Source organism: Piliocolobus tephrosceles, chromosome 8 (assembly GCF_002776525.5).
Source record: "Piliocolobus tephrosceles isolate RC106 chromosome 8, ASM277652v3, whole genome shotgun sequence".
Lineage (NCBI taxonomy): Eukaryota > Metazoa > Chordata > Mammalia > Primates > Cercopithecidae > Piliocolobus > Piliocolobus tephrosceles.
In genome coordinates this window covers 128,777,588-128,800,688 of record NC_045441.1, presented here as the reverse complement: position 1 = coordinate 128,800,688, position 23,101 = coordinate 128,777,588, and the positions used below count along the sequence as shown (strand labels likewise).

The 23,101-nt window shown below is 47.6% G+C and overlaps 1 protein-coding gene across 9 annotated transcripts in view; it reads left to right on the top strand.

The window, feature by feature from the left end:
* HIPK2 (homeodomain interacting protein kinase 2) overlaps positions 1–23,101 on the top strand; it is a 217,994-nt gene that overhangs the window by 131,199 nt on the left and 63,694 nt on the right. For all 9 annotated transcript variants that reach the window (XM_023184942.1, XM_023184939.1, XM_023184941.1 and 6 more), the window contains exons 3-6: positions 15,409–15,532; positions 15,847–15,966; positions 18,084–18,170; positions 20,589–20,773. In XM_023184942.1, coding sequence (XP_023040710.1) covers positions 15,409–15,532; positions 15,847–15,966; positions 18,084–18,170; positions 20,589–20,773 — 516 coding nt within the window. The remainder of the gene's footprint in view (positions 1–15,408; positions 15,533–15,846; positions 15,967–18,083; positions 18,171–20,588; positions 20,774–23,101) is intronic.

Sequence of the window (23,101 nt, the reverse complement as noted above, 5' to 3'; positions counted from 1 at the left end):
TATATATTTTAAGATACAAACTCCCTATGTCTAGCTTCTCCTATTAAAAAGTGGAGCTTTATAGGTTTCTATTCAGATTTCACCATTGAAATCCTTATTATCATAGAAGAACTAAAAGAGCTCGCTCCCTACCACTTATTTCCTTAAAAGTAAATAAACAGTAAGAAATCCCAGTTTTCACTTCTTCTTCACACAATCAGTTACTCAGTTCAGCAAACATCTGTGTATTGGGTATTTACTGTTCTTAGCACAGTGCTTGGTGGTAGGAAAGAAGATGATGAAACCACAGTCTCTTCTAGCTCATGAGTGTGAACAATGACACACAATGTCTGTGGACACTGACCCTCTTACCCCAGTAGGCAAGACTCTACGCTGGGTACTATGAGGTGTACAGAGATCAGTCATGCACAGGCAGTGGCCTCGGGATGCTTCCAGTCTAGGAGCTGATTATAGATTATTCTCATTGACAAAAAAAAAAAAAAAAACAACTATCGGTGCAAGGATGAGTGAAAGAGCTGAACTGGCAGTAGAGACATCGTTAGCAATGTAGGAATAGAGCACAGGAGGGAGCCTCAGTCAGCAGGGAGTGCTAGAGCAGGTAAGGTTTGAGTAGAAAGCCTTGAAGGCTTCCCATGAGAGCCAGGCCAGATGTGCTTTCTACAGAGCCACAGACAGAGCTGTGGAGGGGAAGCCTGGGTGTACTCAGGGAGAGTCTGGGACCGCCAGGAGTCTCAGGTGCTGCCTCACTGCCCCTCACTCTTCCTTCTCTGGCTTCCCTCAAGAGTCCCTCCCTCCCTTCCTCCTGCCTTCCTTTCTTCCCTTCTCCACCTGAAGCCCCCGCTGATATGGGACAGCTCCCTGATTCCACAGCTGGTTAGCTCAGTTGGCTGGAGCAGTGTTCGAGGCTCACGAGAACAAAATGAGCATTCTCGTCTCTTTTGCTGAATGTTGCTCCATTCCAGAGGCCCTGTAGGAGAGTCCCTGCTCTTGGACTACAAAGAGGCCCCATTGTTAGGATAAGAAAACTGGTTTATGAGAAGATGGAGCAGTGGTATCCTCATCTGAACAACTTCCTTTCCTTTTTTTTTTTTTTTGAGACAAAGTCTTATTCTGTCACCCAGGCTAGAGTGCAGTGGCGTGATCACAGCTCACTGCAGCCTCGACTTCCCAGGCTTATGCCATCCTCTTACTTCAGCCTCCTGAGTAGCTGGGATTACAGGTGTGCACCATCATGCGTGGCTAATTTCTTAAAAAATTTTTTGTAGAGACAGGGTTTTACTATGTCGCCCAGGCTACTCTTGAACTCCTGGCCTCAAGTGATCCTCCCGCCTTGGCTTCCCAAAGTGCTAGCATTACATGGGTGAGCCACCATCCCAGCCTTAAGGGAACCCTTTATTCCCTTACCCAGTGGGTCGCGTCCCTCTGTCTCCATAGGAGTTGAAGGTTCAGGTGGCTTTTGGAGCCTGTGTCTGCTGCACTTCAGCGCCCCCTAGTGGGAGGTGTAAAGAGCCAGCTTTGTATTTCCTCTGTGACCCAAACACAAGGTGGCAAACTTTGGTTTGGTTTGGTTTGGTTTGTTCTTTTTCAGCTCCTTTAAGAAAAGTTGAGTGTTGGAAGGTTTTCCCTGAATAAGCTGCCCTTGGCTGGAGACCTGGAGTTTATGCCCATTTTGTTTGACAAGACCTTCTTGTTCCTAACTCCTGCTGGAATAACCAACGAGTCACCGTGAGCGCTCGCTCTTGTCCGGACCACAGCAGGTCCGAACCGTGCATGCTGTGAGCAGACGGGCCGTGGCCACTTTACTCTGTGGATGCTTCCTGCTCTAAAATTGGGTAAAAAACATGCCCTCAGTGAGTCCTGTTCTGCTGGTTTGATGGTGTGCATGTCTCCGGAGAACAAGGCCATCCTCATCCACCTGGCTTCCCTCACCCCACTCACACCTGCCTGCTTGGAGTCAGACCGCGTCCTATACTTACAGGGTCAGAGCCTACTCCATCGGCCAGGAGTAGTGGCTTTATTTGGAAACTTGCTTCGGTAGGGTATTGGTGGGTTTGGGCCCTGCTTTCTCAGTAGTTTTCCACCTAACACACAATGCAGGGAGGGAGACTCCTCAGATGATACCTGTTTTATTGGAATATCCCTTAGGCTGCAATGGAAATTCACTGTCTAACTTGTGTTTGACATTTTTACTCAGTGAGCTCCTTTTCATAGCTCAAGTTTCTGGCTTCTGTTCTCTTAATTGGTGTATCTCCGGCTGCTGACACTGAATGTATCTCCCTTTCAAAGAAGGAGCAAGTCTCTGTCTTTTATCCCAGACTGTCAGCCATAAAGACTGGCTGTGACTTAGCTCCACAAGCCACGTGATCAGATGGTGCCGTAAGGAAAGAAAATACCCCAAAGATGAGCCTTGACTATGGCACAGTCACTCGTCTGAGAGTTGGAGATTCGGGGCTTCTCCAGTGCAGGCAGAGGGAACCTTGGGAAGGAAAGCATCGTTTCTTCTGCCTGTTGTTGGTTCATTCATTCATCCAGCAAACACTTACTGAGTACTCACCATGAACCAGTCAAAGCTGAATGTTGAAACAATGAGTTTTGCATTTAAATCAGTAAAGTTGCACATAAATAATGTTACTTTCTTAGTATGCATCCATCTACAGTAGAGGGTGAACCTTGAATTAATAGGTCAGTGTGGAAGAGGGCGGCCTTTTCCCCAGCCTCACATCTCATGATCACTTTAAGTGGGTAACATCACCAGGCTGAATAAAGTGAAGATGCCATATCTGCAGTTGATCCACAGGAACTGAAATTCCAAATCCCTTGCCAGTGCGGAGAAAAGAGGAGTGGCCCCAGAAAGCTGAAAAGTGACAGCAAGTGACCGTGGGCCTTGGGTTAGGCCTTCCCAGAATCAGCAGGCTTCCCAACAAAGCTCTGAATGCCCAGTTTCAACCCTCCGCTTCAGTCAACAGGCTAACAATGAATCGGAAGAAAAACAATCAACAAAAGGATCCATGGTGAGGACCATCATAAAAGAATGGCTGAGGCCTGGCTCCTTTCTCAGCCACTGTGTTGTGTTAGGATTCCCGGCCTCTGGCCTTTGCGCTCACCTGGTTAGGAGCCTCATCTGAGCGCAGTGGCAGAGCACAGCTGTGCTTCTGCAAACATTTGTTGAGCACATTCTTTGGCAAAAGTCACCAAGCATAAAGCCTGGCCTGGTGACACCGTAGTCTGGTAGAGTGCTGGGAGGCCAGAAAAGGCTTTCTCCAGCAACACAGAGCTTCATGGTAAAACCACCAGAGACCAGATTGGGGGATACTGGGCCACCCAGGCTGGGAATGGGTAAAGCAGGCACAGCACTTGTCAGGAGTATAAGGATCACAGGAATTACAGGGCAGTGTGAGTACCTTTGAAATGCCTCACCACGGAGTCCAAGGAACCTAGGAACCTTCCTCGTTGACATTACAATTTATGGTTTTCTTTTTTTCTTCTCTTTCCTTTACTTCCCTTGTTGCTTTTCTTATTTCACCAAGTCAAGTCAATATCGTTTAGGTAGATCCATGTCCCTGGCTGTACTTTCTTCACTTTATTCTACATGCACAAGCACATAACCACAAATTTAGAGGCCAGTATGCTCTGGACATCTGAGAACTGGTTTCCAGTTTACACCAACATCACTAGAAGCCTTTGGAGATTATATTCACTTCAGTTGCAGATGCAACCTTCTCCTCTGGCGTGTAAGCAAGTGAGTTAGATTTTGGTGCTACACTTAGCAGAGTTGGAGCGGGACTAGGAATGAAGGATCAGCGTGAAGTGTGTGTGTGTGCGTGTGTGTATTTAGTACATATTCAGAGCCAAGATGTTCACTGCCAGTATGAATAGGAAAAAACTGCCACTCTGATTCTAACATTATACAGGGAATGGCCAGTTGAATGAAGAAAGCCTGCATCCTTTAGGAGACTGTCCAAGTGTGGCATGAGAATGATGTCAACATCTAGACCCAACTGCAATTATGTCAACCTCCATATGGATATGATGGTTCATTCTGAAGTCTTGAGCACTTCTATTGGTGATAGCTGAAGATACTCAATTATGACAGAATCATCAGTGAGGGTCTGAAATGATCCTCCTTAGCACACAGTTTGATGGACATCAGCAGCAGCCCCTTAGGTAGAACATCTCTGCAGCAGTGGTGCTACGTGTGTTACATCAAACTGCAACCACCCAGAAGTTTGAGTGGCATGTCTGTCCCCCCAGCTCTCCTTTTAGAGTCAGAACCTTGTTCCCTTGCAGCCGTTCTCCACCCTAATTTCTTCAGCTTATAACCAGGCAAAAGTACCCTGCTGCAGAGTGCACAGAGATCTTGGGGTCCACGGTGCTTGGCTTGGCCATTCCAAGGATGGCTCTGTGGAAGCCAGCACAATGGGTGGGCCCCTTGTCAACCTCCCCCTGTGTTTTGGTTCTAGAGCTTCATCTCTGGGTCCCTTTTTCCTTTTGCTTGTCTACCTAACACCCTAATCAAAGACAAAGCTATTTCTCTCCAGTCTCCTGTTTGCCTAGGAAGCTGTGTCTTTTTCAGAATCAAATCACAGGTTGACCTGGGATTAGCTCACCTCAATGGCCATCTGCATCTCCACTTGGACCCTCCAGATCCCCCCAGGCATGGTGTGGATTCATCCTGCGGGGAGGCTGCCCCTGTCTTCCCAGCAGGCTTGCCTGTGGTCACAGGGCATGTTGTCTCTCTATGCAGCTGCCCCAAGGTGCTTTCCAGCCTTTGCCTTTCTGACTGTCTTCTGTACAGCTCTCTCTTACCTCTGCCTCCAATTCCTCTAAAATAGCCTCCTCCTCCTCCCTGCTCTTCAGATTTCCGCCACTGTTTCTTGGGTCCTGCACTGCTTCACTGTAATCCCTCGCCTCCCACTCCTGGTCACCAGCTCAAACAGCAGCTCAGAGCTCAAGACAGCAATACAAGTCTCCTTATTTTTGCAGTGGAAACATAAGATTTAACACCCCATCTGAAATACAATTTTACATTTTGATTGCTTCTGCCCCAGCCGTACTGAGGTTACTTTCAATCTACATATATTTGTGGGAACGGACTTTTTCACTGCAGTTCAATTCAAGTACACCTTATAATATCAGTGATTATAAAATACCATGGACTAATAGAGTGTCTTGCTTCCAAGGAGTTCAAACTGCTTTATAATTCTGCCAACCATAATTTATCTTCATAAGCTGCCATAGAGACAAGAGAAAAAGTGAGATTAATAATCACATTTTATAGATGGTGAAATAAAAACTCAGAGAAATTGAGTAACATTTTTCCAGAAATGCACAGCTCTGCCTGTGCGCTCCGATTAGTGTTGCAGATTCATTGCCCAAGTTCGGAATGGCAGAGAACCCTGCCCTTATTTTATCAGTGAACTGAGCAAGACACTGACTCTGGTCTTAGACTTGCCCAAAGTGTTTGGGGTGAGCAAGGGACTGTACCCTGAATCCTGCGTCACAGCCCTTAGCCACTGATGCCATAAGCAGACACAGTAATATGGGTTGACTCTGCCCGCCGGGGCCCTCAGACCCACGGGACCACCCTCCCAAACCTATTCCCTGGGCTGTGTCCTCTGGGCATCACTCTGACCTCTAGCCTGGCACACTGTTAGGACTCCAAGCAGCCCAAGGGCAGGGCTGTCTTTTCAGTCTTCATTGCCTAGTGCACTGCATGTACCTAGCATTCATGTGAGATGAAATAAAAGGAACACTAGGTTACAGCAGTATTTCCCTACACAAGGAAGAAGCAAGAGGATTGTGGATAGGGAGTTTTATCCCTTTTTTTTTTTCTCAAGACGAAGTCTCGCCCTGTCACCCAGGCTGGAGTACAGTGGCTCAATCTCAGCCCACTGAAACCTCTGCCTCCCGGGTTCAAGCAATTCTTCTGCCTCAGCCTCCCAAGTAGCTGGGACTACAGGTGCGTGCCACCACGCCCGGCTAATTTTTGTATTTTTAGTAGAGACAGGATTTCGCCATGTTGACCAGGCTGGTGTTGAACTCCTGACCTCGGGCGATCCACCCACCTCAGCCTCCCAAAGTGCTGGTATTACAGGCGTGAGCCACCAAGCCCGGCCAGGGAGTATTATTTCTAAAGCTAGGTGGTAGGTACTTCATTGTTGGTTATATTAATCTTTTCACCTTTTTATGTAAATAAATGAAACAGTTGTTTAGTGTATATGCTTTAATATATTTCAACAGAGTATTCCGTATCACAAAGAAAGTGGCTTTATAAAATGAGGAAGCTGGGTGCAGTGGCTCACACCCATAATCCCAGCACTTTGGGAGGCTGAGGCGGGAGGATTGCTTGAGCTCAAGAGCTCAAGAACAGCCTGGGCAACGTGGTGAAATCCTGTCTCTACCATAAAATACAAAGATTAGCTGGGTGTGGTGGTGCATGCCTGTGGTCCCAGCTACTCAGGAGGCTGAGGAGGGAGGATTGCTTGAGCCCAGGAAGTTGCAGTGAACCAAGATCGTGCCACTGCACTCCAGCCTGGACAACAGAGCGAGACCCTGTCTCAAAAAGGAAAAAATAATAATAATAAGGAAGAGGGATGATCTGTTTATTTCATTGCTTTCACATGGACTTAAGACGTATTATAGACACGTGGTTTAGTATTGTTCGGCTGCCTACTCTATGCCAGGCCTATGCAAGGTGCCCCTTCTGATGCTGTGTTTCACCTAATCTTCATACCCGTACCCAGAAGTAGGTACACAGCCAGTACTTGACAGGGCTGGGATTCGACCCCGTGAACACTGGGATCCCAAGTGTGGGCCACAACCTCTTCCGCAGCCTCTACACCTCCACTGGAGGCCATTCCCCTGCAGGGTCACATGATCTGGACGTGACCTGGGAATGCTTCTCAGTGTGTGCAGTCAAGAGAGTGAATGGAGCTAAATTATCAAAACTTCCATATTGATGGTGTCCAAAATGACAGTTGTTTTTCCTCTTTCTATAGAAAGATAGAATTTTCAGTGTCTTGCTATGAGAGCGCTGGAAAGAAATTATCCCCCTCTTTCTTAGGTGCAGATTTTGTCTGACACTTCATGTGTGTTTAAAGTATTTTTGATGTCCCAAAATAGTAATGAGGCGATTCTTTAAGATGGTTCCATGGGGTGGAGCTGTAGCAGGGAAGGTGAGGAACAGCAAATGAGAGATCAGTTATAACAGAACCTGGAGATGCCCACTCACAGCATTCAGGAACCAACAGCCCTACCTGCCTGAACCCGAACCAAGAACAGAATAGAAGCAACTGAAATGTGATGATTAACCCAAAAAACCATGTGAACTCTGAAACAGAAAGGCCAAGCTGTCTGCCTCTCACATAGGAGGTATTGACAAGGTGGCATTGCCAGCTCCAGGGAAAACTGGCAACTGCTGGGGGTGTGCACTTGGCATAGATTCATTCCTTCTACAAATGTGTATGGAGCACCTGCATGCCCAGGCTGCATGCTAGACACTGGAGATAGAGCAGCGACATGGGGGTCAGGGGACTTGCACTGCTCTGTGTGTGGTGGCCACCCCTGCCTGGCCACTTATTAAGGCTCAGCTCAGACTCCTCCTGGGAAGCCCATCCTGCTTTCTCTCTCCTCCAGTTTCCCCCATCTTTGTGTACTGCATACACACTTCACACACTGTATGTCAGATGTCACTATGCTGCTACCCTGGTTAGACAGTGAACTCCTGGAAGAGCCACGGGGTCTGGTTTACTTTTTGATCTTTAGCACCCAGCACAGTACCTGGCCCAGAGGAAACACTTAGTAAATGGTGGTTGAATATTCTAATAAGTGAGTGAGGGCAGCTTGAAACAGATTCTGGCTCAGAATGACCATCAGTAAGAATGAGCTTCCCTGAAGACTATGCATGCTTTAGCAACCATCCAACATGCTTCAGGTGGCTGGATGAAAAGAAACATTTTACGGCCTGGCACGGTGGCTCACACCTGTAATGCCAGTACTTTGGGAGGACGAGGCAGGGGGATCACGAGGTCAGGAGATCGAGACCATCCTGGTTAACACGGTGAAACCCCGTCTCTACTAAAAAAAAAAATACAAAAAAATTAGCTGGGCGTGGTGGTGGGTGCCTGTAGTCCCAGCTACTCTAGAGGCTGACGCAGGAGAATGGTGTGAACCCGGGAGGCGGAGCCTGCAGTGAGCCAAGATCGCGCCACTGCACTCCAGCCTGGGTGACAGAGTGAGACTCTGTCTCAAAAAAAAAAAGAAACATTTTAGACTTGACTTTGAACTTCTAGTACCTCAGAGCCTCATAGACTAGCAGAGGAGGGGGACAAGGCCTCTGCAAGATCAGATCACAGCAAAATGGTCTGAAGTCCCCAGAGATTCCCAGAGGCCAGATGGGGAACTACCTCCCTTACCTGAGGGTTTATGGGCTGGGTGTTGAGCAACTGTTTATGAAGCAGCTTCTGTGTGCCAAGCTGAGGATCAAGGACAAGTAAGACGCAGACCCTGCCCTCCAGGAGGTATAGTAGAGGCACATATGCAAACGTATTTATGTGTCAAAAATGACAATTATTTACTTTCTTTCCCCAGAAGAAGAATGTTTAGTGGCTTGCTTTGGGAATGTTGGAAAGGAATGAGTCTTCTTTCTTAGGTGCAGATTTTGTCTGACACTTCATATATATGTTTATTTTTGATGTCCCAAAATAGCGATGAGGAATTTCTTTAAGATGGTTCTGTGGGGCCAGTGGGTGCTCCATTAGTATTTATTGGACCAATCTGGTCTGAGTATGTCACTGATCTTTGTATCCTTATCACCTGGAAGAGCCAGCACAGAGACAGTGGGCAGTGTCTGTTTGAATAAGGAAGAATGGAAGGGGGCAGGGAGGGGGACAGGCTGTATCCGAAATATGTCTCATGAGTACAGAGAAAAGGCTGAACCCTTAGGGATGGGAGAGGGATCCAGAGGGGATCGGAAAAGGTTCAAACCAAAGGCAAGAGAGCAGCAGGTGGCTGTGGTGAGGCCCAGGTGGAGGAGCACGCAATTTAGCATGTTGCAGTGGGACTGCGCGGGATAAAAAGGCTTCAACAGAAGAGCTAAGATGGAGGCTCTAGAGGGTGTAATGACAATGGCCATAAAATAAGAGGTTTGGGCTAAATCCCTGAGGTCCCAAGTCCTAACCCTGCATGACCCAGGTGCCACTTCCACCCCTCCTGCTCCTCCTGTCATTTTTACTATAATTCTTTCATTGGCCACCTACAAGTATTTGTCCTTGGCACTCCTGCTGTCTGTCCTGGACAGGTGAGTGTGAGCCGGGATGCTCGTGCCCCTCTCTGGGCCTCAGCTTCTCCTCCTCCTCCTTGGGCTAAATCCTGCCCCCTCATGCCCAGCCTTGATTGCTGCATAATGATTCAGCCCTTCTACTCTCTTTTGTCTGCACTGCCTTAGAGCTTTGTCTTAATCCATATTTTAACACTTTTTTATATTTAGTAAAAGTTTATTTGATCAACAGATGCTTAATGAGTGGCTACCGAATGCCTGTGCTGCCCTCATAGACTTGGTCAGGGAAGACAGACAGCGAGCAGGTTAGGAAAGTGCTATGAAGTGGCATTTATGGCACCCGATATGAAGACTAACTGGTGTCAAGGGAGGCATGTCTGTAGCGTGACAGTTGAGCTAAGATTTGAGGGATGAAAAGGAGGCAGCCATGTGACAGCCAGCAGGGAGAACATTTAAGGCAGAAGCAACAGCATCCCATGAAGACTCTAGCTCCAAAGGAGCTCCGGGTACTCTTGAAAATAGAAAGGAAACTGATGGGCCTGCAACATATTGAGCTAGGAGAGTGGTTGGCAGGGATGGTGGAGAGGTGGGCAGGGTCCCAGTCGTGGAGGCCCCATGGCCATGGAGGGGTTTAGATTTCATTCCAAGTCCAGTGGGGAGCCCCTGAAGGCTTAAGCAAGGGGGAGTGCCATCTGTTCCCTGTGGCTGCCATGGAGGAAGTGGGCAGGAGGAAGGGAGAGACAAGTGGAAAGGCTGTGGTGGAAGCTCCAGGTAATGCAGGGGTGACCAGCTCCTCTGCTGCGGCAGGGGGGATGGAGAATCAGGGGCTGACTTGAGACTTTGGAGCTGACCATGTTAGTGGATAGATGATGGGGATAAAGAAATCAAACATCTTTCCTGGATTTCTGCCTAAGCAGCTGGAGGGTGGTGATTCCATTTCATAAAATGAGGAGGACAGTGGAAGGAGTATGTTTAGAGAGGGGGATCAGAGAAGAGTTCCCTTCTAGACTTGTGGAATTGGAGATGACTATGAGACATTCCAGAGGCAATACCAGGTTTCCAGAATGTAAATCTAGAGCCAGAAGGAGAATTCCAAGATGGAGACAAACCTGGAAATACAAATGGAATTTAAACCTGTGGAGTGAGTAAGATGACTGAGTCAGTTTCCTAGGGCTGCTGAAATAGGTACCACAAAATACTGGCTTAAAACAAAAGACATCCAAAATCAAGGTGTCAGCAGGGCCATGCTCCCTCTGAAGGCCCCAGGGGTAGAGCCTTCCTTGTCTCTTCCCTCTTTGGGTGGTTCCAGGTGTTCCTTGGCTTGTGGCCGCATCACTCCAGTCTCTTCCTCACTTTTCACATGACCATCTTGCTGCTGTGTCAGTATCTATGTCCAGATTTCCCTCTTATACGGATGTGAGTCACACTAGATTAGGGCCCACCTACTCCAGGATGACCTCATCTTAGCTAATTATATCTGCAACAACTCCATTCCTAAATAAAGTCACATGCTGAGGTGCCAGGAATTAGGAGTTCAACATAACTTTAGGGGGGACAGAGTTCAACCCATAACAATTATCTAGGGCAAGGGTAGAAGGAAAGAAGAGGCGGGCTTAGGACTTGGCCAACACACAGCAGTTGGGTAGAAGAGGGCGTGCCTACAAAGGAAATGGGCAAGCCACAAGCAGAGAGGCGGGACAGATATGGGGAGCAAGCGATGCCATGAAAACCAAGAATAAGTGTTTCAGGGCAGGAAGGAACAATCACCCGCATGACAGAAATGCAGCTCCCAGTCACAGAGCTAAGAAGTTGATCAACGGATGTGACAGCATGGAGATCACTGCTGATCTTAGCAAGTGCAGCGCGTCAGTGATGCAGAGTGTCCAACTCCAGTTAGAGGAGGCTGAGCAAATGCTGTGAGGTAAAGAGGTGGGAACCGCAGGGGGAGATGACTCTCCAGAGAGTGGGCCTTGAAGGGGAGCCGAGAACTAGGGCAACAGCTGCTGGGAGACGAAGGGATTAGGAAAGGTTTGTGTTTGGGGCTTTTGTTTTGTTTTTTGTGTTCTGCTTTGTTTTCTAACGTGGGAGCCGCTAGAGCATGTGGTGTGCTGTGTCGGCTCAATTTTTATGTCTGTGTGTTTCTGTGACACACGTTTTGTATTCGACTTGAGTTGTCCTGTGTGCTTTGATGTGGCTTTCCCAGCATCGGAGGGCTTCGTGGACAGTACTGTCTCCCAGCCACCTAGCCAGATGTCTGGGTATTTGTTCTTTATGGTCACAGCAGGAACATTCTGCAGCATGTATCATGGTACCGTGAATGGCTGCCATTTCGTTTTCTTGGTAGACTACAAGCAATTTTCACAGGCCCCGTTCATGTCATGTCAGTCATCAAAATCTGTCTGGTATTTCCTGCTAAAGAACATCACTAAAGTGCCTTTGTGTGGCCGTTTTAGTTGTTGCAGTCTGCCTTGTTCATCACTGGGGAATAGAAACTGGAAAACGAGGTTTCCATGGATTAGGAACAGCCTTCCAGGCCATGAGAACCATGTAACTAACCTGATAGGAAGAGCAGGCATGTAGTGGAGTTCAGAGAAGTCCCCCGGGGCCAGACTGGCCTCTTCCTAAGACCTGAGTGTCAAACATCCAGACCTACAGACTGGAGTGTCAAGCATCCAAACGTCAGGCTGCAAGAGGGCAGGGGCCAGCCAAGGGGCCAGGTGACAAGAATCGGGGGACAGAGGTGAGAATGTGCTTGATCCTTCAGCAAGCAGTCCAGGCCAAAACTCTCCTCCCATGAAGAGGCCTAGATCCATGTGAGGAGACAGGAGGCCACCCCTGACTCTAGAACAGGGAGGGCAGAAAGAAACAGGTTCTGATACCGTAATACTTTTTTGACTGTGTTCTTTTCAGATATTCCTTTCTTTTCTGGCCTGGTGTAGTGGCTCCTGCCTGTAATCCCAGCACTTTGGGAGGCTGAGGCAGGTGGATCCCTGGAGATCAGGAGTTTGAGTCTAGCCTGGCCAACATGGTGAAACCCCATCTCTACTAAAAATAAAAAAATTAGCGAGGCCTGGTGGTGGGCGCCTGGAATCCGAGCTACCTGGAAGGCTGAGGCACAAGAATCGCTTGAACCCAGGAAGCACAAGTTGCAGTGAGCCAAGATCACACCACTGCACTCCAGCCTGGGCAACAGGGAGAGACTCTGTCTCAATTAAAAAAAAAAAACAACGCACACACACAGATAATCCCTTCTTTTCTAAGGGATGTGATTTTTTAAATAAACTGAAATGATCTCTAAAGGCACTGCTAGAGGCAATCTGGCAGTAATCTCATCAGTTACACACAATGGTGAGTGAACCTGGGGGCCCTGGTGTATGGCCAACACTGACACAGGTGGCCTAGGCAGGTGGCGGGCTCGTGGCCACATGGAAGATGAGGTTGCTGCAGGGACATGTGCCACCACAGGCATCCCCAGCTCATCAGTGCCGGTAAGAGTGGCCCCTGACGCTACATGCATGGTCCAATGTGGGGACCAAAGGAGACAAAGGCCAAAGAGGGGGTGAAGTGCCAAGCAGAACACTGGCAGCTGAAGATGCCCAGCAGCGAGGGATGGGGACAACGGAAGGCTCATTAAATAGCACCAAGGAAACTCGCTCCACCCCCCAGCGGTCATTCCTCCTGCTGCCCAGACCAGCAACTGTGGCTGGCACTCTAGAAGCACCTAGTAGCCAGTACCCAGTCTCCAGTTCTGAGGAAAGGAATAAACTCCTTTTTTTTGAGACAGGGTCTTGCTCTGTTACCAGGCTGGAGTGGCGTGGTGCAAATCATGGCTTATGGCACCTGCAAACTCCTAGCTCAAGCGATCCTCCCACTTTAGCCTCCTGAGTAGCTGGGACCACAGGTGCGCACCTCCATGCCTAGCTAACTTATTTTTTTTCTTTTTGCAACAGACTCTCACTCTGTTACCCAGGCTGGAGTGCAGTGGTGCCATCCCAGCTCACTGCAGCCTCTGCCTCCTGGGTTCAAGCTATTCTCATGCCTCAGCCTTCTGAATAGCTGGGATTACAGGTGTGCACCACCATACCCAGCTAATGTTTGTATTTTTAGTAGAGATAGGGTTTCAACATATTGGCCAGGCTGGTCTTGAACTCCTGACCTCAAATGATCCTCCCACCTTGGCCTCCCAAAGGGCTGGGATTACAGGCCTGAGCCACTGCACCTAGCCATTTTTTTTTTTTTTTTAGAAATAGGGTCTCACTGTGTTGCCCAGGCTGGTCTGAAACTCCTGGACTCAAGTGATCCTCCCATCTTACCCTCCCAAAGTGCTAGGATTCCAGGCATGAGCCACCACCCCTGGCCAAACTCCATTTTACATGTGAAAAATCAAAACTTTGTAATAAGCCTTTTTTGGGTTTTGTTTGTTTTGTTCTTTTCAATACTATTATATAAAGAAAAAAGATCATCAATGAGAATAAATTTGAAGGGGGAAGAGGAGATGCTTTTTCAGTAGAGAAAAATTCAGCTAGAAGATACAAGACCAGTGGGGGTGTTTCTGATCACCCCCTTCCTCTCCACTCTCATGCTAGGTGGGTGAAAGGTAACCGAGAAAGGGCTCCCCAGCTCCCTTCATTCCCACTCCAGGCTGCAGAAAGGGTGGGAAAGTAGCCTCTTCTAGCGTCACTTAGTCAAGTGGAAAATTTATAGAGAAGACAAAAGTCAGGCTAATGCATTTCATTATCAGTAGAATGCCTTGAGCCACTTTTCTTTGTTTTTTTTTTTTTTTTTAAATAAGGTCTATCTCTGTCCCCCAGGCTGGAGTACAGTGGTGCAATCTCAGCTTACTGCAAACTCCGCCTCCCAGGTCCAAGCAATCCTTCCACCTCAGCCTCCCAGGTAGCTGGGACTATAGGCACACACCACCACACCCTGTTAATTTGGATTTTTTTGTTTGTTTTTGGTAGAGACAGGGTTTTACCCTGTTGCCCAGGCTGCTCTTGAACTCCTGGGTTCAAGCAGTCCACCTGCCTCGGCCTCCCAAAATGCTGGGATTACAGGCATGAGCCACTGCGCCTGGCCTTGAGACATATGTTTTAAAAAACATAAGCTGTGTTCATATCTCAAACTTTGAGCCTGGTTTTGTCCAAAACATACCCCTACCTAATCATGACCAATCCTTAGGAAAGAAGATGTAGCTGCGTGGTCTCTTTGGTGTTGATTACCAACTCCCTGTGAAATGTTCTCTTGTGGTTTAGGTGATTTCCTTGAAGGGACAGAACTCCTACATTCAGGAGCAGGTTGTTCATGGAGTTTATGCTGGAATCCTGGTTGATACAAGACTCTGTACTGATGAATAGAGTTCTATAATTGTAATATTAGGTAACTTTTAAGAAGATTAGCTTTTTAGAAGTTAATAAAAAAATAAAAAAGCAATGTTTCCTTAAGAAAGTGTGATGTAAATTCTTAAGACAGGATAATTGGCATGAACAGATATTGGACTTAATCCCATTATTTTGGGAGGGGGGCAGCTTGTTTTACATATTCCTGAAAATAGAATACCTTGAGTTGGGTGTGGTTGTGCCTTCCTGTAGACCCAGCTACTCAGGAGGCTGAGGCAGAAGGATTGTTTGAGTTCAGAAGTTCAAGACTATAGGAGCTATGATTGTGCCTGTGAATAGCCACTGCACTCCAGCCTAGGCAACACAGTGAGCTCGCATCTCTAGATAGACAGAAGAAAATAGAAGACCTGCATTTCAGAATTGCTTTGTAAAAACCAGGCATTCTCTGAAGACTAGTTTCCCAGACTTTCAGCTACAAAAGATGACTTAAGAATATCTCTAAAATGGTTGTTAGCTCATCTGATTGGCATGGGAAAGTACTGAAGTCAGTAGGTGTGGTTCCCTGTAGGTGTGTTCTAAAGACAGACTTACCCTTCATCTCAGCCAACCTTCTAACTGGGTCCTCCACCAATGGAGGGGACGAAGCCAAAGTAGCACAGTGCCTCTCCTGAGAGCCACAGGCCCTTCAGAAGAGGAGGCAGTAACGGCACCCCAGGTTTGAAAGATAGTATTCATATAGAAACAGCTGCCTGCATTTCCAACTTGCTAATGGTTTCTTCCATTCTTCATTTTCAGGGCCCCTGAGATCATCCTTGGTTTACCATTTTGTGAGGCAATTGACATGTGGTCCCTGGGCTGTGTGATCGCAGAACTGTTCCTGGGCTGGCCGTTATATCCAGGAGCTTCAGAGTATGATCAGGTGGGTCCAGATGACACAGATATTCACAAGACCTCATTCTTCATCTGGAAAAGAGCCTGGATTAGCACTGCATTGATTACATGACAAATGGGCGGGACTGTGGAATGTCACGTTGTCTCCCAAACCTTGCTTCCCTTAACCTTGCTATTTTTTCTTTACTCCTTTCTCTATTCCCTTTTTCTTTTTTCTTTTTGTTAACTTCTTTCCCTACAAAAATTGTCATTTTCATTTTTCTCAAAGCCAGCAGAGCCATTAGTGTACCATATGTATAGTGACAGGAAAAGCCCTGACCTCATTCTTATCTTTTCTTGCAGATTCGGTATATTTCACAAACACAAGGTTTGCCTGCTGAATATTTATTAAGCGCAGGGACAAAGACAACTAGGTTTTTCAACCGTGACACGGACTCACCATATCCTTTGTGGAGACTGAAGGTAGGAAGAGCATCCCCTCCACTCCTCACGGTGGCCCAGTGCTTAGGGAAGAGGGCCATAGATTTATTAGTGGGGAGCTTTTGATTCAGGCAGCAAAATGAGGGCGTCGGGGTGCTGTTGTTAATACGCGGTGTGACTGAATCTGAATGCTCAGAAACCCGTCTTCCCCTCGGCCTGTCACTGCCTGTGAGAGTCCCACATCATGACTGCTGAACTCCCAGGATTTAATCCGATAAGCCTCGATGACTGTCTGATTTGTGCTAGGGAGAGAAACAAACCCCACTCTGCCCTTGAGAGCTGGCAGCTCCAGCGGGAGACGGGACCATGTGCCACAAGCTCCCGCCCCTCTGTAATAAGGGCCCTGTTCCTGGTCAAGAATGGGTGTGGGTGCCAAGGGGAAAGAGCATTTAGTTCTGCCTGCAGCAGAGGGAAAAGGAGGAGCGTTTGAACTGGGCACTGAAGAATGAAGAGGGAGTGCAGTGGCTCACGCCTGTAATCCCAGCACTTTGGGAGGCTGAGGCCGGCAAATCACTTGAGGTCATGAATTCGAGACCAGCCTGGCCAACATGGTCAAACCCCGTCTCTACTAAAAGTATAAAAATTAGCTGGGCATGGTGGCATGCGCCTGTAATCACAGCTACTCGGGAGGCTGAGGCATGGGAATCACTTGTACCTGGGAGACGGAGGTTGCAGTGAACTGAGATTGTGCCACTGCACTCCAGCCTGGGCGACAGAGTGAGACTGTGTCTCAAAAGAAGAAAAGGAACAATGAAGCGGATTTGCCCAGTAGAGAAGTGCAGGGTGGCGGCTGGGGTGGTGGGGGTCAGGGAGAGGGATTCCAGGCAAAGGAGGCTGCCTGATGAACCCACGGGAATGTCCTGAGGTCCAGGGAGGCGTCTAGTTCACTCTAGTAACCATAAACCTGAAACTCCAGGGCAGGGGCTTTGCTTTCACAGAAACATAGTTTGCTTTCACTTTGATCTGTGCCTAGCAATTGAAATCAAAGTGTGTTCCTGGTAAAAATAAAATAATAAAGTCTTAAATATGTTTCATTTTAGGTATTTCTTTTTGTGCAGCAGGGTGGGTGGATTTTTATTTTGTTGTTTTGGGTTTTTTTTTTTTTTTTTAATGGAAACTGCAGCCAAATTCTAATATGGTTAAAAGATAATATATATCCACTAGTCACAAAAGACTGAGAAAAGAGATTTGGGAACTGAGCAAGCACTCAGGCTATTGATGGGAGACCTGGCATTTAGCAACTGTGAGGGTGAGTGTCCAGTAAAAAGAGTCCTCCAGTGGAGGAGGGTGAGGCTGGAGTCTGCTGCTGGGTTTTATTGAAGAGCCTCAGTCCCACATGTCCAGCTGTTCCCAGGACTTAAGCCGCTCCAGGTGTGCTGTCCTTGAGTGAGATTTTAAGGATTAATTACCTCTGGATTACCTCATGGAAGAGTCCAAAAACCCATAGTAATTGGAAACAGCAGTTTCCTCAGCCATTTGGGGAATATATGTCTGTCTCTCAGCCGCCAACAGAGGGGCAGCCCAACCACAGACTCTGGGACCAGCTGCCACCTATTGGCCATGTGACCACAGCAAGTGCCTTGAGTTCTCTCTTCCTGTTTCCCCATCTGGAAAATGGGGATAGTAATTGTGCTACCTAATGTGGTTGTCAAAACTATTAAATGAATAAATGTGCTTTAGAACAATGTCTGGCACGTAGCAAGAGCTATGTGCATAAGGGTTTATTAAATAAAATTGGAAAATGCATGGAAAAGCCCTTTGCTTTTCCACAATGGAATCTTGTCTTATTCCTTAGACTCAGAGAAGGCTGTAAGCTGATCAAGGATGTAGCAGACCTTGATCAGCTTGTGGTATGGAGCAAGACTGCTCCGTACCTGACTGACAGCCGGCCCCTGACACGTGTGCATGGGAAGGAGGAGGGATGGATTGGTGTGGATGAAGAGAGAAAGGAATTGCAGGTATGCAGGCCACTGAAGAATCAAAATCTCTTCTGAAAGGTGGGAAAGAGACCCTCTGTGAGACACAGGAATTCCAGGGCTTGAGTCCCAGTGATGAAGAGCTAAGTCACATTACCAATTGGCTTTTGCCTCTCTTGGCAGACACCAGATGACCATGAAGCAGAGACAGGGATTAAGTCAAAAGAAGCAAGAAAATACATTTTCAACTGTTTAGATGATATGGCCCAGGTAAGCTTCATGGGTGAGTATGAAATGTAAGCCCTTTAAAACCAAGGGCAGCAAGACTTCTGCAATAGTAATATAAGATAATGGGTTGAAATCCACATTATTCAACTGCAGTGGTTGACCTTGACCTTAAACAGTTACAGCCAACCTTAGTAAGAATACCATTTGGTGTGTAAAACATTTTTAAAACGTCATACCAGCTCCATAAAAATCATTCCAGTTGGCCGGGCATGGTGGCTCATGCCTGTAATCCCAGCACTTTGGGAGGCTGAAGTGGGTGGATGACCTTAGGTCAGGAGTTCGAGACCAGCCTGGCCAACATGGCAAAACCCTGTCTCTACTAAAAATACAAAAATCAGCTGGGCATGGTGGTGAGTGCCTGCAATCTCAGCTACTTGGGAGTATGAGGCAGAAGAATCGCTTGAACCCAGGAGGCAGTGAGCTGAGATCACGCCACTGCACTCCAGCGTGGGCAATAAGATCAAAACTCTGTCTCAAAAAAAAAAAAATCATTCCAGTTTATTAGTTCCCACTTGTAATATAGTACTGGCCAATCTTCCTGATGTTATCGTGAGAAGAATTCCAGCCCATTAGTACCCATGGATTTAATGCTCATGATTGAGTGTGTATGTTTCCTGGGGCAGCTGTTAGAAGGTACCATGAACTGGATGGCTTAAGACAACAGATTTTCACTCCCCCACAGTTCTGGAGGCCAGAAATTGGAAGCTGGGCTTCAGCAGGCCTATTTTCACTGTAAAGGCCATTGGGGAAGAGCATCCATGTCTGTCTCCCAGCTTCTGGCAGCTCTGGCAATCCTCAGCATTCTTTGACTTGTAGCTGCATCCCTCTAATCTCTGCTTCCTTCTTCACATGGCTTTTATCCTGTGTCTTCTCTGTGCTTCTGTGTCCACATCTCCCTTGCCTTGTCACTGGGCCCACCATAATTGAGTATGACCTCATCTTAATTTGATTACCTCTGCAAAGACCCTATTTCTAAATAAGGTCACATTCATACCTACTGGGGACTGGGACTTTAATATACTTTTAGGGGGATACAATTCAATCTGCTACACAGTCTCAGCTCACTGGCAGGGACCACAGGCTGTCACCTTTGTGCCTCAGAGAAAATTCTAGAACTTCAGCTATTTTTAGTGTGAAAACTAGTCTGAAACCAGGACGATCCAAAGTGAATTTTCTCTTTAAAGCAATGAGAAACAAAGCCATACATCATTCTCAGCAAACTATCGCAAGAACAGAAAACCAAACACCGCATGTTCTCACTCATAGGTGGGAACTGAACAATGAGATCACTTGGACACAGGAAGGGGAACATCACACACCGGGTCCTATTGTGGGGAGGGGGGAGGGGGGAGGGATAGCATTAGGAGATATACCTAATGTAAATGACGAGTTAATGGGTGCAGCACACCAATATGGCACGTGTATACGTATGTAACAAACCTGCACGTTGTGCACATGTACCCTGGAACTTAAAGTATAATAATAAAAAAAAAAAGCCATACACCAGTAAACACTTAGCATCCCTCTTACTGTAGATGAGTATAACCAAAAATCATGATTCTGAGTAAAGTGTGCTTGTCAGTTGATTAGTAACTTAGATTGTCTGAGAAAACTGAAATTGGTTTCCAGACCATGTCCTGGAAAATATACAAATCACCACAAAACAAGCCTTTTAAAGGTGATCGTAGTATAGACTCACCCTTGGAAGAAAAACCCTGTGTTCAGATATCCTGCCTGTCTTGGCCAGAGGTGACTCCACTGAACACAGGGACTAAAATAATTCTGGCCCTGCCTGGGGGAGCCATGAGAACGATGATATGCTGTAGGTGGAGGAGGGGCACACTCAGGCCCTTCCACTTTCCTCTAAAGGTTAAATACATACATACATAGACTTTTTTGCATCTTATTTCTACTGCTTGGCTGTGATTCTTTTTTTAAAATGGTGGCAAACACACACACAGCATAAAATTGATCATCTTCGCCTTTGTTAAGGGTACAGTTCAATAGTATTAACACTCCCATTGTTATGCAGCCAGTCTGCAGGACTCTTTTCATCTTGTGGTTATGTTTAATGAGCAGTGATGAAAGCTGCATTTCAACTTAACTGATGAAAGCAGGAGCAGTTTACATCCTGTCATTCAGGTATATTTGCAGGTCCCAGCAGCGACCCTCTCCCCTTCCTGGGGCACAGCCCTTCTCTGCCTTTCCTGCAGAGAGAAAAGCCACATCCTGTGGGCAATGACAACATGTGGGTGGTGCCTCCCATGGGGCAGAGCTCCTGGGAACTGAGAAAGGGGGCTTGAGAGATCAGGAGGAAGTTACAGGGCAAAAAATAAGGGGAGCCAGGAGAGGGGAGGCATGCTGGGGTCGTCCTTGGTAACCTGTCCTTACTTGGTCCAGGTGAACATGACAACAGATTTGGAAGGCAGCGACATGTTGGTGGAAAAGGCTGACCGGCGAGAGTTCATTGACCTGTTGAAGAAGATGCTGACCATTGACGCTGACAAGAGAATCACTCCAATCGAAACCCTGAACCATCCCTTTGTCACCATGACACACTTACTGGATTTTCCCCACAGCACACAGTAGGTGTCCTGATTGATACTTGGATCAGCAAACTTTAAAGGCCCACACACTACATATTTTAGGTTTTGCGGCCATAAGGTCTCAGTAACAGCTACACTGCTGTCACTGTAGCTGAAAGCAGCCACAGATGCAATACATAAACAGATGAGTGAGGCTGCATTCTAATAAAACATGTATGTAAGTGGGCAGGGCCAGGCATGGTGGCTCACGCCTGTAATCCTAGCACTTTGGGAGGCCAACCAAGGCAGGTGGATCACCTGAGATCAGGAGTTTAAGACCGGCCTGGCCAACGTGGTGAAACCCTGTCTCTACTAAAGATACAAAAATTAGCTGGGTGTGGTGGGGGCACACCTGTAATCCCAGCTATTTGGGAGGCTGAGGCAGAAAAATCACTTCAACCCAGGAGGCAGAGGTTGCAGTGAGCCGAGATTGCACCATTGCACATCAGCCTGGGTGACAGAGCAAGACTTCGTCTCAAAAAAAAAAAAAAAAAAAAAGAGGCCGGGCACGGTGGCTCATGCCTGTAATCCCAGCACTTTGGGAGGCCGAGGCAGGCGGACCACGAGGTCAGGAGATTAAGACCATCCTGGCTAACATGGTGAAACCCCGTCTCTACTAAAAATACAAAAAATTAGCTGGGCATGGTGGTGGGTGCCTGTAGTCCCAGCTACTCTAGAGGCTGACGCAGGAGAATGGTGTGAACCCGGGAGGCAGAGCTTGCAGTGAGCCAAGATCGCTCCACAGCACTCCAGCCTGGGTGACAGAGCAAGACTCCCTCTCAAAAAAGAAAGAAAGAAAGTGGGCAGTGGCTGGATTGGGTCCCTGGCCTGCAGTTGGCTTCACACTGAAAAGGAAGGAAGAGGAGAGCACAGAGCTGGATGAACCTGACTCTGGGTATCTGTGCAGGAAGAGAGGTGCCCGAAATGGTAGTCTCTGTAGAGCAAAACCAGTCTCAGGGCCAAAGGTTGCTCCCAGAACCATCCCAGAGTGGACCCAGTCTAGTTTGGGTTTGGATTTGTTCATTCATTTTTTCAGTGTGCTGTGTGCTGGGGTACAGTGGTGAGCAGAGCAGACGGCCCTGCCCACTGGAGCTTGCAATCCACAGGAGACAATGGTATAAAACAAGTGATGCCCAAATCAGCAGGCTGCTCCCAGGACAAGCATCAGGTGTGATGAGAGCATACCACAGGGGAGCATCATTTTGGGGCAGACCAGGAAGACTCCCAGGAAGTGGCCTGTGAAGGATAAGGAAGAGGATGGGCATGAGCAGGCAGGGCATTGCCTGTGTGGACAGTACAGTCCCCCATGGGCAGGACCATGCACCCATCCCAGAAGGCAGTAAGTGAGACAGGCATCCAGTCAGCCAGGGCAGGCCGTACATGTTAAGGTTTTTAATCTTGATCCAAAAAGCAAAGGGAACTCATTAAATGATTCTTAAGCAAAGGAATAGCTGGTTAGATCTGTGCTGAGCAACGATCTGTCTGCTGCCACACAAGTGAAATGAGTCTGGAAAAAAAATGTCCATTGGGTTTAACAATTCGCAAGTTGTCAGTAACGCAGTAGCAGCCATTCAGTGGAGTGGTAAAAGCAGAAACCAGTTTAGCAGGTTGAAAGACCAAATGAGAGGTGAAGAAATAGCAACCTTTCATGAAGTGAGGCTATGCAAAAGAAGAAATAGAGGGGTGGCCGGGTATGGTGGCTCAAGCCTGTAATCCCAGCACTTTGGGAGGCCGAGACAGGCGGATCACAAGGTCAGGAGATCGAGACCATCCTGGCTAACATGGTGAAACCCCGTCTCTACTAAGAAATACAAAAAAACTAGCCGGGCGAGGTGGCAGGCGCCTGTAGTCCCAGCTACTCGGGAGGCTGAGGCAGGAGAATGGCGTGAACCCGGGGGGGCGGAGCTTGCAGTGAGCCAGGATCCGGCCACTACACTCCAGCCTGGGTGACAGAGCAAGACTCCGTCTCAAAAAAAAAAAAAAAACAAAAAACAAATAGAGGGGTGACTGGGGAGGGGTCAAGGGGATTGTTTTTTAGACAGGGTTGAGAGCACAGGGATGGACCAGTGTCACTGGAAGGATGGATGGAGGAGGGGCGTGTGGATGCAGCGTATGTGCTGGTCTAGTGGAGCAAAGTTGAGGGAGTCCTGTCAGACAGCTTCTGCTTCTCAGAAGTAGGCAATGAGGTTATCTGTTGAGAACAAGGTGGAGGGTGGTTTAAGAAGGGTAGAAAATGTAAGTAGCTGGAGCAGAAGGTGGCAGAGCAAACTGACCAGAGAAATACGGTGGAATTGTTGAGCCCTGAGGTTGGACATGAATCGTTTATAG